The 19,650-nt window shown below is 41.0% G+C and overlaps 1 protein-coding gene across 1 annotated transcript in view; it reads left to right on the top strand.

Moving 5' to 3' along the window:
- LOC146501072 (tomoregulin-2-like) overlaps positions 1 to 19,650 on the top strand; it is a 143,557-nt gene that overhangs the window by 70,001 nt on the left and 53,906 nt on the right. The window contains exon 4 of the mRNA XM_085134664.1: positions 6,503 to 6,529. Within this exon, the coding sequence (XP_084990790.1) occupies positions 6,503 to 6,529 (27 nt within the window). The remainder of the gene's footprint in view (positions 1 to 6,502; positions 6,530 to 19,650) is intronic.

Below are 19,650 nucleotides of genomic sequence, written 5' to 3'. Positions count from 1 at the left end.
CTGGAGGTGTGAGTACACACGGTTTTATAAATCTCATTACCTTATTTATGCACATTATTTTCAGCATTTCTGCGTGTACACTTTTAGTATGGATCTTACACACAGCTTTACAAATAAAGTTGCTGGTTTTTCCCTGTATTTTCATCATCAAACTGGAGTTTTGTGCTAATAGTCTTTTTGGATAGCAACTACTTTTTCGCCTGACACACCTCCCATGCAGGTTTGCTTTCCTACTGAGTTGCCTGCACATCCAGTCATGAAAAATTGGGGATTCTGAAGACATCATCTTTTCCTAAAACAGTCTGTCTTTTACAGGTGTAAGCTCATAGGTATCCATTTTTTTTAAATTAACTAAAATAACAGCCAACCCTAGATGTGTGAACACATCCTCTGACATCAACTTGCACCTGTTGATCCTCAGTGGCAATCTTAAGCTATATAATATTTTTCTCTATGGCCACTTTGTCAGATTAGGACAAAGGAGTTGTAGAGTCACAGAAATCTGTCCTTTTCATGACTGACAGTCATGACAGACTACATGTTGCTCCCCGATCAGCCAGTCTCGCTGGCTTTTGCAACAACGGCGTGTGTGATACTGGGTGTCTTGTTCATTTCACACTTTTATCTTGCTAAACTCATTCCTCTTTTGTTTTGCCGTTGTTGCATTGGTGCAGCGCTTGGCAGTAAAGAAAGACTCACTGGCCAGTGCTTCTCTTGATCAACCTCGCAGAAGACAAGGAAATGTCACGTGGGAGACGATATAAAAGTGGCCATCAGGGGGCGACTGCAATAAGACTTGCAGTTGTATTGAAGCCTAAGGGACAACAGCCCTTGGCTCCGTTTCTCTCCCGGTAAACACATTCCTGATTAATTCATTATCTCATTAGCTGGATTCAGGTCTTTTTTATTTCAGTAATTATTAGAAAGGAGGATTATTCATGCTCATTTGCTAACAATGGCAACAGAGAAACTTTTAGCTTGGGGCTTCGCAGCAGAAATTCGCTGACTCGTTTTGTCATGGTTGTGACGTTCATATTCTAAAAGTCTCACGTGCTAGCATTTCTGTAAGGATGTTGTGTAGCAACTTAGATGCAGCGTTAGTTTTTTTTTGCCCACTGTGACACACTTTTTAAGAAGATACATTTGTAACTCCACCCATTTTAATTTACAGCCCCCGTGTCTGGATATAACTGAGTTTATTTTGTTTGGTCTGAACCATACCAACCAGACAGAGCATACTGGATTGCACACAATATTTTAACAGCTCCAATTAAACCTCTGCTCTGTGAGAGAGCGCACTTGTTGGCCACAAACACACAGGTGAGCAGATTCATTGTGTGGCAGAAAAAAAGTACTCCAGTTTTGTGTACTTTGAGGTCCCTCGCGACACGATGATACTGGCCCCAAAATATCCAGTTTGCACATACGAACTCCAAATGTGACTTAGCACTCAGATGTTTAGGATATAAATTTCCTTCCTCATGTGCTGCACGGATGTCAATCAGAATCAGAACTTGCAGTTAATCACTGCAAGTAAGAGAATGGTCACTTACACCACATGTGTTTTTAGGCTCTTTGAAAAGGAGGACATCGTTTGACTTTGACTTTGCTATTTAAAGGGAAAAACGTTTCACACAGGTCGTCTTTGTATATATGCTGATATCTTAGTGTAGTGATTGGAAGGTTTTCCTACAGGTCCATGTCACAGATTGTGTGTTTCGGGGCAAACACTGATGGCATTACTGTAAAGGCAAGCGATTCTTTCTTATTCAACACTAACTTGAAATACTTATTTCCAGTAAAAAGTGGAAAGGTGTGTTTATGTGCAAGGACTGAGGTCTGTGTGTGTGCGTACAGTTTGTGTGCAATGCAGTACAGACTCAGCAGCTCTGTAAGGTTAATAACAGTTTCCCCTAGAAGGTTCCTCTCTTCTTCTTTCTGCTTCGCACCTCTTCCAATCAATTGCCTTAAAACTAGGAAAAAATTCTATCATCTATTGATGCAGTCCTTCTCTGCTCTCTCCCTCACCCTCCAGTGCCTCTCACAAAATAAAATTGTGTGGTATCTCCTCTTTGTGACCCTTCATTTGGCAGACAAATGGGAAGAAATGTAAACTTGTGCCTCTCTCCCCTGCTGTTTTGTTATATTTTCTAATGTCAGTCTTTTTCTCCTCAAACCTTTACCTTGTACAGATACTAAAGGTTTTTATTGATCTCCCATGAACCCCTTCTGACTTCAGCCTGATCCTTAAAGCTAAGCCTTTTCATGAAACACTGCACATTTAGTGTCCCACACACTCCAAGGTCACTGGAATTGTGTAGGGAGAAATGCAGAGGAGTTTTTGTAGAGGCTGTTCAGTTTTTTTAAAAAAAATATTAAAGGTGCCCTGTACAGTTTTCTTGTAAACAAAAAAGAAAGTTTCTAGCAAAGATACTTTTTGAATTTGATAAATATTTTGGATTTGTTTAATACATTTAAGAAGTATTCAGTCTCCGAATGATGTTCATAGATTACAGCAAAAATCTGGCCTTCTGTTTCTCCTTTTGCACACAGACACACAAGTTTGCAAAACTCGTTCTGAGGCTTCACGCGCCTCTGTAAATGTTTTAAAGAGCTGAGGTGAAGTGACTGTGCAGGAAGGTCTTTGAAAATCAGCATTCCTTGGTCTTCTTTGGTTCTCAGGCGGTGCAGTAGGAATCTTTCTACGCAAACATGCAAACCAGAGGCCTGAAGGATCAAGCGCTGCTTGGAGTTCAGTGCAGCTCTCCAGCTCTAGAGCAGCAAATACTGCCAGAATTAAATATTCCCACTACCTCCTGCTTGTCTCCTGTCATACAGTACCACATTCTGTTTACTACCACAAATCTAAAACTGAATTCATCAGCAAAAATAACTTTTTTCCAGTCATCCACTGCGAAGTGCTGATTTGTGTTCTCTCCTGAGAAGTGGTTTAGACGCATTCCTCCTCCTCTGGGACCACAGTGTTGTTTTGACAGGATTTTTACTTGTTAGAGTTTTTGTCTCTTGATTTAGCTAATTACATATCTGCTGTAAAGTTGCTGTAGCATCTTTCTACAAAGCCGATATAGAGATTTACACTTCTGGATACAAGTGATTTCCATAAAGCATGTTAGAGTGCCGTGCACTGACTCCCGTAGGGATCATGTGTCATGCTGTGATTTGATTTGATGCTGAGAAATCCCTTCTTTGCTGAGAACAACAGTTTGACTTCTGACATGTTGAGGGGCCCACTATCTCCATGCTGCTTAGTAAGCAATGTTTGGCTGGAAATGTGAAGACACATATTTATACCAGGTAAAAAATGGCTGCTATTTGATTTATATGGAAAAGCCTCTCAGTTTTTATCCAAAAGATACTTTAGTGGACAACTCACGGGAATCGGACTTTTTATTTGGTTTGCTCCACTGATGAGATTACACTTTACTACTGACATAGAATCAGTGTACCACCCTTGATAGTTCCTTTTTTATGTTTGTTTACATTGTTTCCTTTATTTCCACACCGAAACTCCGTCATATTTTCCATGTGGTTCTAGACAATTTGACTTCACACGTTTTCTTCCTCATGAATTCTCTGTATCCGATTCATTAATATTTATTCATTTAAGTGGTGTTTTTAAAGATTCAGAGCTGGAAGCAAGATGCAAGAAGTGTGGCCTTGTAGGTCAGCAACAAAAGCCAGGGATTTGTGTTTAGCCTTTTGATTTAATGCAGAAATAAGCAATTTTTTTTTAAGTTCAGGATATTTACGGGTTTTCTTCAGCAAGAAAATCTCAACACACTGAAACTTTTAGGATTTTTGAAGTGCAAAGGCAGTTGGAAAAAGCTATACGAGCTACCACATGTATGGTACGTATGCACCAGTCAGGCACGACATTTAACCACCTGCCTAACATTCCCAGCAGAACATTTCCCAAAGCATCTTCCATTGTTCCATGATCCAGTTCTAATGCTCACCTGCCCATTGTTGCCACTTTAAGTGGTGGACGGGGGTCAGCACGGGCACCCTGACTGGTCTGCAGCCCCATATGCAACGATCTGTGATTCACTGTAAATTCTGACACCTTTCTATCACAACTTTTCTGCAATTTGAGCTCATCTCTTGGACAGGACCATACGGGCCAGACTTTATTCCCCTCGGTGATCTTTAGCCCCCCATTATCCTTTTGCTGGTTCATTGTTCCTTCCTTGGACCTTTGATAGATATTGACCACTGCAGGCTGGGAACACCCAACAGAGCTGCAGTCAAATCTAACACATCTGTTTGAACAACCTTGTTCACTTGTTCCCTGATATATCCCACCAACCAACAGTATTCACTTCACCTGTCAGCGGACATAATGTTATGTCTGATTGGTGTATATGTACATGTCATTGTCACTGCCATTGAGCTTGTGTGTTTAGCTTGATCATGTTGAAAGTCCATGACAACTTCTGTACTCTATTGTTAGAAAATGTCTTCTCTGAGACATGAAAAGCTTAGAAATTCACACTTATGTCACAATGTAAAAGAAAACATGAAGAAATGTGTTTATTTCAGGCATCTAACCAAATAACAGATGGTGGAAAAGTGTGCAAATGCTAAGTCATTGTCGGGTTTAGGATTTACGCATGAAGCGCTCTTTCGAATGTGTGTTTGTCTTTGAAGAGTCTTTCTACTCCGCTTTTCTACTCTTCCAGTCATTGTGTTGAGGTTTTACCAAATTTGGTCAGACAATGGCACTACGTCATAAACGACCCCTGTTGTTTCTGATAGTGTATCAGTTTGAAATATTCATTGGCCATTCTCTCACTCTATCTCACAACTGTCCTCAGGGGAACAAATCACTAATGATCCCTTTTTTTTCAGCCCAGTTCACTGCACTGTAATACTGCTTTCAGCTCCCGTTGCTACAGTAATCCTAGTAAACAACCATACACCATTTGTCCCAACATCACCTACACGAAACCTCAGAATCAGGCTGATGGATGTCGATGATTCTAATGAAAATTCGTCCCTACTTGGTTTATTTTGTATCCATTATGTGAGGAGTCATTTTTTTTTAATTAATATTATTATAGCATCATTCCTGATGCTGATGGTGTTCTCACAGTAGATTGTATTTTTAGAAAAGTGTAGCATTTTTGAGGATGATGAATTCTTTCACTCCAGGTTATATCTCTTAGTGAGTTCAACCGGTTGAGGGGTTAAGGCAAGGATTTCAAACTCATTTTACATCGTGGGGCGCACACAGGCTACTTTGATCTTAAGTGAAACTACTACTACCCAACCGTCCCATAGTTATGAAATATAAATTTTAAATTTAAAAAATGCCCATTTTATTTAAATTATTTTGGTGTAGTATGAATAAGAATTGACGGCAGGGGGAAAGCTGCGTGACCTATGAAAATGAAAAGTCTGTGCACTTCTTCACATTTTCAAGACCTGTTCAGTGGCCAGATTAGAGCCTGTTCAATTCTGGCCCCCGGGCCAGGTTAAGGGTTCATAGTGTTCAAAGCATTACTTGATACTGCCTATCTAACTGGTACTAATTCTATGCATAACGGCTTCCAAAATCACCAGTGTGAACGCATAACACAGTACTCACGATTATAACGATGTGAATTATTCAGTGATCATTGAACTCTAGAAAATATCAGTCAAACAAGAGTGTAAAAGTTACTTTCCCCTGACACATCGGAGCGCCTGCTGCTCTGACCTCAGAGAGTCTTGGCAATACCGACTCCCATCAAAAATGTATTTTATTGATCCAAACCTTGTGTCACCAAAGTATCAGTGTCAGCTTGATGGTTAGACTCCATGTGTTCTGGGACTGCAGTTGCCCCATGACGTGCACCTCTTCTTATAAAACCCTCTCACATGGGTGTTCATACGGAGCTGCGCTTTCATCCCCCCTGCAGTCCTCGGAGGGCCTGCGTGTGCTCTGGCACTGTGCGTTTTAGCGGATCACTTTGTGCAGCAGCTCGAGTTACACGGAGCTTCGGAGTGCTCATGAGTATCTCTTTCACAGCTGTATTGTTGAACAGCTCGGTAAGCTCAGTGTGTTTGAAGGGGCTTTACACCGATTCAGTGGGAAAGCCATGAAGAAGGATTCGCTGACACACAAACACATTTGCAACACTGCGCCTTCCCACAGTCCTACCACTGAGAGGTCCACAGTTGGAGGTGTTGTGGTACAGAATGGGGGAGCTGCGTGATGCTCAAAGCATCAGTGCATCCTCCACCTCACTATCATCCTCCTCCCCGGTTTTTCAGCTGTTTTTTTTCTTTGTAGATCTGTCTCTCTGCATCACTTTCTGCACCGTCTTCACAGAAATCTCACCCACACGCACACAGACTCTCTCTTGTGTACATGCACACAATCACAAGCAGATATTCAAATAGGTCCAGACACACACTTACATATGCAGACACACATTATTCAGCTAATGTCTGTGTCTGTGAGAGCCTCTGGTTAATAACTGTTTGTTCTCCTTTGCAGATGCTGGCTCAGGATCAGGAGACGATGGTAAGATTACTCACCTCGTCCTCCTCCACCTCCTCTAACTCCTCACATACTGCTTTTTAATATGCTGCTTTGTACCCACTGTGTTCCACAGCGCTGTATTTATTATTGAGTATGAGGGGCTGACTTCAATGTATTTTAATTTCATAATATGGTAAACCAATTAAAAACATGTTTTCTTAACATCGTTAGCTTCACTTATTATTTTATTCACGCTAACGTTTAATGTAATTGAAAACATGTACTAAAGCAAAACTTTATTTATAAAGCATATTTCATACCAGACAATTTGCTACACAAATGCACTAGTATCAAGACTGTAGCATGAGTATATACATAGAATAAATTAATAGAGAGATAAAACCAAGTGAATTAATAACATCTAAAGATGCAATAGTCAGCTGGTCTGGGATTATAAGCCAATGCACAACACATGCAGAGTAGCATATGCAAATACTTATACACACACACTCACAGCCACATGCTCACATGTTGTTGGCATGGAAATGCTTCGCTGCGAGTGACGACACCGTTCACCAAAGTTCACTAAAATAGACTGGAGGGAGACAATCGCCAAAACATGGACAACAAGAACACTAAACAGCTGAATAACGCTCATACAGGTGAACTGGACATTTTAAAGAAGCTAACAAAGCCAAAGTGGCTAGCTGGTCACTAGCAGCTCATAACTATCAAAATCCTTATGAAACTTCTGTCAGCGATGAAAACCAAACGAGAAAAAGCAACAGCAGTAGCGGTTTTAGATACGGGCGACACGGGCGGTTGCCCGGGGCGGCATCATGGTGGGGGCGGCATCACGGTCATGCTGCCCCGACATCATGCCAGCGCATATTGGGAATGGCATTGGTTTTCTATCGCCCATTTGCTGGGAGTAAGGGCGCCCTCCGTTTGCGAGGTGCGCCTGCTGCTTGCGGCACAGGGAGGAGAGGGCGGGGCGGCGGGGGATGCTCTGGCTGGCTGGAGCAGCAAAAATGACCAACTCGCAAAATAAAACAAATTACAAACAAACCAACAAACACGAAAACACCAGACATCATGATACAGACTTATAATTTGCACCGATGTTTTTTTCAAAATTCTATAAGCGAAAAGTGAGCGCGAGAGCCCTCGGTGCGCCAGCTTGCTGCTGAAGTCAAAGTAAACTTTATTGTCATCTCCGCTACATACTCTCAGTATATAGAGAGACGAGACAACGAGGCTCCAGTTACAGCAGTGCAAGTAAACAAACAATATATATAAGAAGAGTAAGAAAATAAATATACACTTTAGGACTCGGGGTAAAGGGATCAATAACAATTTAAAATGTATATTTTATATTTTGTTGATCTAAAGTCTCACACACAACCCGTTTTTAAACTCTAAAAAAAGAGAAAAGAAGAGGAGGAGCGTAGCGACTTCCACAGTCGCTAGAGGCCGGGGACTGAGCCTGCCTATTTGCCTGTCAACTTTACGCAATAATGCCAGAGGTGGAATTGCTTGCTTGTTTATTAAAGTGCTTGGAAAGTTTACAGAGCAATGTGATCGGCTCGCGATTCAAACTCTTAAAACATCACAGGCTCTAATGCAACAAGGGGAAACTCGTTGTGCTGCGGTCAACAAAAACTACGGCTACCCAGCCCTCCTCTCTGTCAAAATCAAACCAGTGAAAGACAGACTGACAACGCCCTCTTAATGTCGCCGCTAGCACCCACGTGACTCCCATTACACATCACCATAGCAACCAAACAAATGAAAACCCAGTGATCCTTAAAATTCAATACATTTAATTATGACTCCTACAAGGAGAAACGAGCAAAAGATACAGGTAAGCAGATGTGTCATTGGATAATGGCAGGTCATGTATCCTAAAACATTAAGAATCAGGATACTTTCTTAATCCCTAAGGAAATTATGTGGGTTACAGTTCCTCCAAGAAGAAATGGTAAAAATAGTAACAGTAACAGACTAAACTCCAAACAATATATACAATGATATAATATTAATTAGTCAGTGTCAATTGTTGATTTATCCTGTTCTCATTGTATGACGAATTATGATGTCTGTTTAGTAGCCGTTTGCATACAATGCATACTCTGTCTCTCTCTTCATGTGTGTGTGTTCGTGTGTGTGAGGGGGGGGCGCCAGAGGGGGTGTTTGCCCAGGGCGCCAAACAGGCTAGGACCGCCACTGAGCAACAGTAATATGTAAACATCATTAAAAGGCACAAAATTAATAAAATGGTAAATAAAAACCAACAATACAGCAATAAAAATTATTAATAAGACCGGGTACTGAACTACTGCAAGGTCCTAACAAATGTATTGATCAATGCCTGATGAGTAACCAGGTGGTGCGTTCCTGATGACCTGCAGTAACGGGCTTGTCAGAGAGATCCTACATGTAAACATGCAGGGACTATAGTGTTTTATTAATAAACTCTTTGTTAATAATTGTTTCTTGGGAAGCAATTATGGGATATTATAAATGACCATCAATTATTCAATAACTTTCAGCAAACAGGGTCACTTCTGCTGATAAACTTAACAAGGATTAAGTTCCAACTTTGAGCTGCCTCTAGCTTTGTGTAGTGTTTTAGGCTCTTTTAGCTCATTGTTTTGGATTGATGGCTTTGATCTGCACTCGACCTGCTCATCCCTGTTTATTAATTTATTTATTTGATGCAACAAGTGGACAAAACAAGTGAGCATGGAGTCATTTTATTTATTTTTATTTTTAAAATCCAAAGTAAACTTTTACTGGTAATGCATCTTAATCAAATAGCCATTCATGTATGGGAAACTGTGAGTTTACATAACGTGATGGGTGCTAACAACCACAGATAAAGATGAAGGAAGTGCTGTTGCCAGCATGTGTTTTATCTTTTGTCCTTTTGTCAAAACTAGACCTTTGTGAACAGGCTGTTCTCACAGCTGCAGTAAAAGATCATGTGACTGCAGCAGAAAATACATTTAAAAAACAGAACAATTGGAATTGTAACTGATTTTCAATCACAACTGATTTTTTTCAAGTCTCAGCCAGATAAAGATTTGCATAATGTCCTAAAAAACTGGGGATTATTTGAAAAATTGAAAGTGTTTTCTTTAAGCAAAAGCCCAGAAATTACACAATTCACCTTTCTAATCTCACGCTGATTTATTTGGCTACTTTTTTGTGCAAATTCGACAATGAAAGCCAGGATTTGCAGAGACGGCATGCTGGAGAAAGTCCTCATTTAGCTTTGTGTGCCCGTCTTCACAAAGCCGAGTGAAAGGGCGGAATGGTGGCCTGGGCAGCATTACAGCTGATAAACAGTGGAGCTTGGGAAGAGAGTGACAAGTGTGTGAGAGATTGCAATAAGATTGAGATGAGCTTATAGCCATGAGTGACTTTTTTATGAACAACTTTTGTGTAACTAATCACATAAACCCCCACCGTATTAATAACGTGTCTTTGAGCTAAGTCTCTAATTTGTTGCTTAATTGACTAACAAGATTCAACTCTAACATCAGCACAGACAGTAGTCAGGCTCGTCTGTCAAAACACGTTGGTACCCATGCATATATTTACACGCCCCACTCTGCAGCCTCTCTATCCTCCCGTGTGTTTGCCCATGCAGTTACTTCATTAACTCCGATGCATGGAGCTTTCCCAAGTATATATGAGAGGGAGAGAGAGATTGAAAAAGAGATTAGTGCCCCCCCAAAAAGACGGCAGATAGACGGATGAACAAGCGGAAATGAAACTGGTGCTAGGTCAACCAGAGAGAGAAAGCGAGAGAGGGAAAGACAGATAGAGAGGAAAGATGGGGGTGGACAAAGAAATGGCCTGGGGAAAGTCGCAAAATAGATAACAGAGCAGAGGAAACAGACGGCGAGTGGTGTAGAGATTGAGGGAGAGGAGGACAGACAGCCCTAAGAAGCAGGAGGAAGGAGGAGCAAAATGAAACATACATTTTTATGCATGTCCCGTGAACACAATGTGCTTACACTTGCATGGGATTAAAGGGAAAAATGGCACGGCCAGTACCGTCGTGATTTGTTTGTAATGCCATGCATGCTCGGTCTATCTCTGAGCTCCGTTGTATAGACGATCACACTTCCTCGGGCTGTTTTTCGGCATTTCATTGCAAGACACCACCATAAAATCTGCAGTGAAAGAAAGCAGTCACAGGGTTTCTTTTCCCTTAATGCTCTCTGTGCCTTACAAGAACCAAAATAGCACAGAAGAGAATTCAATAACAAAACCGAGAATTTTTAGTCCTATAACGCTAAGAACTCTGAATCTGAAAAGCTGCACTTCAGTGGAAATTGGAAGGAATAGCTTATGTTAGTTTGCTCTAATTTACAGAACCGTCGTTCCACCCAAACCCAGCGCTTGTTTACAGTAGTACATATATTATTTCTAGCCATAAAAGTCAGGTTAAAGGTGGCAAATGTTTTAGTTCACATGCCATTTACAGACCAATTTGATCAAGCTGGTTGGAACAGTAAACCACTGCATAATAACCCATAAAGAAAAGTGTTCGGGTGCAAATTAGCACTTTCTGAAAACATTCGCCTTTAATGACCCGTTTAATTACAAAACAGACTAACAGCATGAGATGTCTCAAGAAAAAAAAGTGCAGTTTCAACAGTATGTTCTAGTTTTCCCAGCCAGCCTGCTGTCATTACTAAGACTCTTTGTAAAGAGAGCAGCTCTTTGGCTTCAGCACCTTATTGTTGCGTAGTATGGCAGGAATGGGTAATGTCTTTTTCAGTAAGAGGCTCTAACCTGACAGCAATTCAGAACTTTGGCTCAGGTTAAATTTACAGTTGAGGCAACCACTCAGATCCACTAATGTATTCTTACACAACACAAAGCTTCCTGGTGCAAAACACAGTGCAAAGTCCACAAAAAGTAATGCTCTCCTTCTGTGAGTTTTTAGACTTTTCAATGAGCCAAATTGGACCCCTTGCTGGTCCAGGTTCTAGCCTGCAGGTCATTTGTTTGACACCTCTGTTGACTAACGTTAGCCTGGAGTTGTGCTACAGGGTGTTTTTCAAAAGCATTTCTCTTGCAATGCCATCAGAGACATGCAGTGTTTGACAATTATATTGTCTGCAGTGAAAAATAACAGCCAGATCCTCCGACTTCTGGATTTTACTTATTTATTCGAGTTTTCGACCAACACATCATGCAAATAATTTGTTAGACGGTTATTTATGTTAGTCTAAAAGTGAAAAGAAAATCTTACCGATGCTGCGTGACATCTGAATAACAAAAAAGGACTGATTTGTTGCAGTTGCAGTCACAGGAGATATGTACAAAGTGTTCTCAATCAGTGACACTTCATATTTAAATGCACTGGTCTGCGTCATCATCATGCAGGTTTAATCTAGCGAGAGGTGAATATTTGAACCCAGATTATGACCTTTTTTATAATTAACCAGATTGTTTTTGGTGCCTATAGCAAACCGAGCAGTGAGTGGAAGCTAAGCAAACAGCAGTGTTCTGGCTGAGCAAACTCTAACTGTGGCCGGTGTATCAAGGTATTAATGCCAAATGACGCCTACTGACTATCTGCAGCTTTAAGCCAAAGAGCAGTGCTGTGATAGCAACAAATAATGGTACAGCAGACTGAGTAGTTTACTTATTTACATGTTTTAACTAAAGTTATTAAGTTAAAAGTATCATAAAGCAGAAAAATAATACTCCACATGCTTCATGTGTCCTTCAAAATAGTTACCCAACAGGACATCACTCCATAACATAGCATGACATACAGACTGCTACAGCGGGCTTTAAAAAGCTAATAAAAAATCTCATAAAATTCATGTGTCGTCATGAAAGAAATAACAGTATCCCAGCCAAAGCTACAGGAATGATTAGTGTAGCATCGGACGATCAAAAGGTGAAAGGTATAGAGTCATCGTTCACATATTTCTTTAAGTGAGACAGATTTTCTCTGAATATCCTCATGAAAGCTCATTAGAAATGTTCACCTTCCAAGACCCCTGGGCGGTTTAAAGTAGAAGCCTGAGAATTGTCCTCACTCTCAAAATGTCAGATAAATCTGACGAATCGATCATTCAGGAGGAAAAGAGACAATTAAGAAAAAATAGCTCAAGGGTGGAGAGGGTATTTGCGCAGTAGAGGAGGAAGAAGGGGAAAGAAGAGGGCAAGGACAGGAGGAGGAGAAACACAAACACACCCTATAAAGATAGAATCATAGCAGAGGTCACAATAGATGGAGAGATACAGTAGGAGAGATGGAGGGGAGGGAGGAGCGGGATCTGCCAGAGGTGGAAGAAGATGCTGGTGTTTTATGAGCAGGGGAGAAGGTTAAAGCAAGCGGTTGTAAAAGACGGCTTGGACTTGTAAGAAGTCAGCAGTAGAGAGCCATCTCAGTGAAAATCAAATATATTTTAATGGCCGATGATAAATCTACACACATAAAACTTGGGTCAGCCAGGAAGTTGCCAGTTTCAGTGGCAATGTGGTGCATGAGTGTGTGTGTGTGTGTGTGTGTAGAATGCAGACCAGTAGCAGTGCAAGCGCGGATGCATTCATGCTCGTCAGTGTGTGTTCTCCTTTGTGTTTGCTGTTTTTTATCTGATAAGTACACAAGTCAACTGTGCAGGGAGATGCCCTCTGGGCACGAGTCGAGTCACATGGCCCCTTTAGTCAGAATCAGCCATTTGTCCAAATCAAATTGCACAGTGGAGAAATTGAATTGGGCTCACATGATCATGCAAGAACAAAGACAGAGCAAAGCCTTGAGCCTGAAAGATTTCGACGCATCTCAACAGTCCAAGTATATTTTTAAAGAAGACAGACTATTTCGCGCTGCTGGCAGATGATCATTTGTTAGAATGTCAAACTGTAAGAGAGATAAAACCTACTCTTGCATGATATCACCTCGAAAAAAGGAGCTGAAGTGTTGTAAAAGGGGGAAAAAAAATACAGTCCTTATTTTTAGAACTGAAGCAGCACCACCTCTTGGATGTCAGTCCACCGCTTTCGTCCACACAAAAATATCTCCGCAAGATTTGGACGGGTTGGCTTGAAATTTCTTGCACGCAGCAGCTGATCACAAAATACCCGTTAGAAGTATTGACAGCTTCAGCAGTGGAGGTGGAGCGAGAGGTGGATTCTGAGATCAGGTTTAGCAGAGGCTGTCTATTCCAAAATGGGTGTTTTTGTGTGTGTGTGCGTGGATGATCAAATGAGTCTGGTGGGCAGGTGCAGTAAAACATGCCCTCTGTCAGGAGGTGGCAGCAAGGAATTGACAAAGATGGTACTTTTCTTCTCTTAAAGGTTGAGAGGCAGTAATTCTCAGCAACAACCAGGAATGTAACAAATAGAAAATATCTATCTGCGCTACAATGTTCTGCCATTTTGCATGCAGGTCATAAATCTTATGGAACCAGGATAAGTCCTTCAGTTCTTCTTCTGAAGGGAAAAGTACTAAAACAAACAGTTTCAGTACTTCTCCCTTTAAGCCACCTGTATTCTGATTAGCCACCTGTAAAAGATGGTTTCAGTGTAATATGGGCAGAGCCATGTGCCCGAGATGATCATTCCCCTGTGAATAACATCCTCCAGAAACAGGAGTACAAAAATGTCCAGAATGACTAATGAAGAAAATGTATTTCCGATTTATTACCTGTCTCATTATTTGAAACTGGGGCCATTTTATTTTAATTGTCCACCGCAATTTTTTTTACATAAAATAAGAAAAATCACAAGTTCCTTTTGATGCATTTTATTAAAAACTCTTTCATTTAATTTAATGTGGGCTAACAAGCAAAGCTTTGACAGACTTAACTGGCATGAAAGCAGCCTTCAGGAACAATGAGTAGCACCCAGCTCAAGTTATATGTTGGTGTTGCTATGACAGATGCCAGCTGTTAGTATACAACCAATAGTAGTAAAATTCCAGTATATGATCATTGTGACTTAAACACTATAAGATGCAGTGGATTCTGTTGCACAGACTTGAGTGTCTCTCTTTGCAGTGCTGTTTGATGTGCTGATGTGACTGGCATGCAGCGTGAATGCAAACTATCTCCATGTTTGAACTTTAATGTTTTTTTTATTCCACAAGTTGCAGCAAACCCGTCATCGGCCAGCATCTGTTGCACTGAAGGAACAGTAGAAAAGCACGTCCTGTCACAGTGTCAGCACTGCTGGCTCTGGCAGAGCTATAAAGACTCAGTGCTCAATACAGTATCTTTGCTAACTGGTCTTCAACACTGCAGCCCAGTCACTGCAAAACACCACAAGATGTCATTGTGCAGTAAAAACACATTGAAATTAGAGTTATTTGCTTGCATAACATTTCTTAACTTTGTCATGAATCAATTTCTGAGAAGCACAAAATATTTCTGTTCTTTTCAGTTTATGTCAAGCAGAAGTCATCTAATGCATCTTCATACAGGGAACGAATTATGTAAAATTGCTACTTTGCCAACTGGTGACTTTAATTATTCATGGTCCTTTTAAAAGACCCAAAAGTACATTAGGTCTATGCTTCACTGTGGCTTCTCCAATCCAATATTAAACAGCGAATTTTTGAAAAGTGTTCTAGTAGAGATAAAATAGTCCTCAGCTGGACCAGCAAGAATACTGGTTAGGAGTCAGCTGGACTCTGCTGCCTCGAGCCGCTAAGTCAAAGATTTAAACGCTGTCATGCTCTGTTAGCCACCGGCATTGTAGTGACCTAATTTCACCGCAGTTTCGAGGGTAACTCTTATCTGAATTAAGTGCTTTGTCAAGGTCAAAACAGTGTCCCATAACTTATCAGAGCCTGTTTTTTTTTCCCAGTTTGAATAGTAAAAAATGACTCCATTATAAGTCCTTAACAGCAGGGAGAGGGCATCAGGGCTGTCAGCACTGTAATTACCAGTATTTATGGGGCATTCTTCGAAGTGTCTCTCCTGCTTTTTTTCACCTACCTGCTTCTTTTGTGTGTCACTCTAATTATTTCCCGAGCTTTGTTTAGGCTCACACTTTAAAAGCACTTGTTCTGGCGGTATCTTAGTAAACTCAGACTAAAACGAACTGAAATAAAATGAAGACAAAGACTGAGATAATAATAATGGATTGCATTTATATAGCGCTTTTCAGGGCCCTCAAAGCGCTTTGCAATTCCACTATTCATTCACACACTGGTGGAGGCAGCTACAGTTGTAGCCACAGCTGCCCTGGGGCAGACTGACAGAAGCGAGGCTGCCACATCGCGCCATCGGCCCCTCTGGCCATCACCAGTAGGCGGCAGGTGAAGTGTCTTGCCCAAGGACACAACGACCGAGACTGTCCGAGCCGGGGCTCGAACCGGCAACCTTCCAGTTACAAGGCGAACTGCCAACTCTTTGAGCCACGATCGCACGAGATGACAGTGTATACTTTCAGTTCTAATAGAAAATACACTGAATGGAAGGTCTGTGTTTTGTAGTTTTTGTCAATTTAGTCAAGTCGCTCAGTACAGCAAGGACTTTTGGTGCTCAGCAAAAATCAGTGGAAGACTGTTTTTGTGAGCTGAAATCGAAACGTTAACCCTAAAAACAGAATTTGAAGTACAATAATGCTGATATACTGAAGTTTGATTTGTATTTCTCTCTCCATAAGTACACGTGCCGAGCCTTGTCTCCACTCTTTGTGTAAAATGTATTTTTCTGAGTGTTGACTAATGAAAAGATAAACACTGCACTTGACTTAATTGAAATACAATAGCCTTATTGGGATAATTAATCTAATGATCAAACCCAAAACACTATGGATTTGCAAGCACTTCATTAATTTGAATTAAAGGCGAGGCTCCACTATAGTGCAATTATGAATTCAATATCAATTGATCTCCCTTAGCCGCTATGCAGCAGTGCACAGAAATGGCAACCCGAGCTGGGACCTCACATGTTTTACCGTTTATCAACCATCCAAATATTTTGCAGCAACATATCTTATTAACATGCGTGCAGGGCTTCTTAAAGTAGCTACAGCACACCCCATTAGGAGAAATGAAGAAGAATGTCTGCTCTGCCGATGTTGTCACTTTTCTCCATGTTGAAGCACACGACCAGAGGATGACCTCGTTTAGAAACACAAGAATAGAACCAAATGAATCGGCGAGCAGCGGAGGTAAAGCCGCCGGCTGACCCGCAGTTCCCCCGGTAATTGTTGCGTCCATTCCTGCTTCAGCAGCCTCCACAGTGACCAACCGCTGCCCTAGTCACACTGCTATTGCTATGGTAACCAAGTTAGAGGTTTAGGGAAGTGAGTAATCTAATCTTCCCACTTTGTGGTGTAGCGATAAGGCTCGCCACCGTTAGCCCACCCGCGTGTGTGTGTCTGTGTATGTGTGTCCTATTCAGTTATTCTGTGCTGCACAGCTTACATGCACAGACTCACACACAGAACCAATATGTTCCACCCTAATAGGCAGGTGAAAGCCAAGGGGCAGATAGGCATCCAGCCTTGTTGAAAAGTCTGACTCTCACTCAAGCTGACATTAAGTGGCATTCATTTATTATGAACCTTGACTATAAACAGGGGAGGTTTTGTTTCACTATTTTTACACCCTGGACATGTCACCAGTCGTTTACATATACATCTATAGACAGTTTATAATGTAAAGAAACTCGTTAACTTAACACACCTTTGTTTGGTTTGGTGGTGGAAGCCAAAGGAACCGCAGGAAATCCGTGCAGGGACATGGAGGGCATGAAGACTCCACACAAAGAGAGCACAGTCGACCAGAAAGGCATGCTGATTTTTTTTTTTCCTGCTGTGTGGAGACAGTGCTAACCACTGCACTGCAGTGCCACCGTAAAGACAAAAGGAAAATAATGGCACAAGATACCATTCGAAGGAAAAAAAATCTCTCTTTTGTCTGAAATTGACACAAATGTGTTGTTTAAGAAGCCCAAAGCTCAAACCTGAACCCGGTGCTATCAGAAAATGTTTTTTGGGGGACAAACAATTTTATTCTGATTAGCACAGATCAAAAATGATTTAGATTTATTTTAGAAGCATTTTACTTTTCCCAAAAGATAGGATTTAGTTTTAAGGTTAGCATTTCTTTTCTCAGTGAGGACTCATTTCTCGTGCTGTCTATTAATCCATCCAGATCACTTCCATAAGGACAGCAGTTTAGGCAAACATGCCCACACCTCCCTCTTCTCAACCATCTCCTTTGGGTGGAGGTGGTCTGATAAGATGCCATAACCTCACCTCTGAGCAAATCACTTACACTATTATAATTTCTGCTGCTTGTATCTGCACTCTCATTCTTTTCTTCACTACCCACAGCTCCTGAGCTCAGGGGAGGGTTTTTGCTGCACTTGTGTGGGCTTCATTCAGGTATTCTGGCTTCCTCCCACAGTCCCACATGTCATGCATGTTTGGATAATTGCTGGTCCTAAATTGGTCATGGATGTGAGGTAGTTAGGTGCTCAAAGTGTAATGAACAGAGTGCTGTACGAGTGGTCAGTAAAACTAGAAAAGTGTTATATATAAATGCCAGTCCATTTCTGTTACCGCTGTACCGTCTGTCAGTGTCTCGCTTCACTCACCGCTCAGTGATGAACGAGACCCTGAGATATTTGAACTCCCACACTTGAGTAACTCGAAGAGAGCAATCCACGCTTTTCGGACTCAAACTTGGATGTGCTAATTCTCCTCCCTGCAAACTCCAGAGTGAGGTGGAGGCTAAAGTGCTGTGTGTGTTTGTGTGTGTGTGTATGCATACAAGCAAAAGAAAACTGATTTCGAAACCATGTTTTAGAGAACAAAGAAGTCTCAAGTTAAAGTCACCCTACTAAAAGAGGCAAATCTAAAAAGTGATCTTTTTGTCAGGGAGTATTTTTGCTTCACTCTGCAAGATTGAATCAGCGTCATCACGCCACAGCCGCTTGCAGTGGATAACGAAATCAAATTTCCCTTTGCAGTCTAATTTATAAATGAGGAAATATTCTTTTTCCCTAGATCTGTATCATACTTGGACTTTGAAGAGACATTTGCCGAGAACTGGGCCTTTCCAGAAGAAAACAACGCGCTCTTTGTTACTGCAGCAGATCAGCACTAATGTGTGGTGACTGCTCTGGTGTGTTGAGGGTGAATTAGAAATAGCAAAGTGGTTCTTGACCAGTCTAAATATAAGAAAATTACAACTTTGTGTATAGAATTCTATTTTTTGTTTTCTGAGAGTACAACCTCACATCATGCATTATTTGAACCACAACGGCTCCAATAAGCTGCTCTAGTTAAATGCCTGAAACATTTTATAGTAATGAAGAGCTGCATATAAACTGCATAAACTGACCACCTCCACACTGACTGGGACTAATCTTCCAGAAATACCATCGAGCACATTTAGTGATCGTTATGGTTTGTTTTAAAGTGCGACTTTCATGTAGTAAATCAGAAAGCACCGCAAGTGAGGTGATAGAACAGAGGCAGGGGAACTCCAGGCCACAAGAGCCGGTGTCCTGCAGGTTTTAGATGTGTCCTTGATTCAACAGCTGATTAAATTACCTCCTTAAGTGTCTCGAAGTTCTCCAGAGGCCTGGTAATGAACTAATCATTTGATTCAGGTGTGTTGACCCAGGGTGACATCTAAAACCTGCAGGACAGCGGCCGTTGAGCCTGGAGTTCCCCACCCCTGGTCTTCAACATTCAACAGGAATCGGTTAATGTTAACAAACCTTATATCATTTCATGTTTCAGAGAGATTTTAAGACCTTAAAATTTTTACATTTAAATGTTTAAGATTAGGCTTAAACCTTACCTTTGTTTTCTCTTACAATATAAAGCACCTTGAAACAACTATTGTTGTTTTTTGTTGATATATAAATAAAATGTAACTGAATTAAACTGAAAGCAGAGCAAATATACATAATATGTACCTTTGTGATCTTTGTGTCTTTCCCAGCTAGTGCAAGCAGTTACCTTCAAATGTTTGGCTCATATATCTCACGGTTTCATGTAAACTGTGTTTACTGTGTGATGTTGTAAACAAATTTTACGAACTGCTTAAATTAGTATTTACATAAACCATCCTTAACCCATGATTTAAAAATGTTAAAGTTATAACCAGCTTCAACAGAGTAATGATCTATGTGCATTAACTGCATAACTGTGCATTA

The sequence above is a fragment of the Neolamprologus multifasciatus genome, chromosome 16, assembly GCF_963576455.1.
Source record: "Neolamprologus multifasciatus chromosome 16, fNeoMul1.2, whole genome shotgun sequence".
NCBI lineage: Eukaryota > Metazoa > Chordata > Actinopteri > Cichliformes > Cichlidae > Neolamprologus > Neolamprologus multifasciatus.
This window is presented reverse-complemented; position numbering and strand designations above follow the sequence as displayed.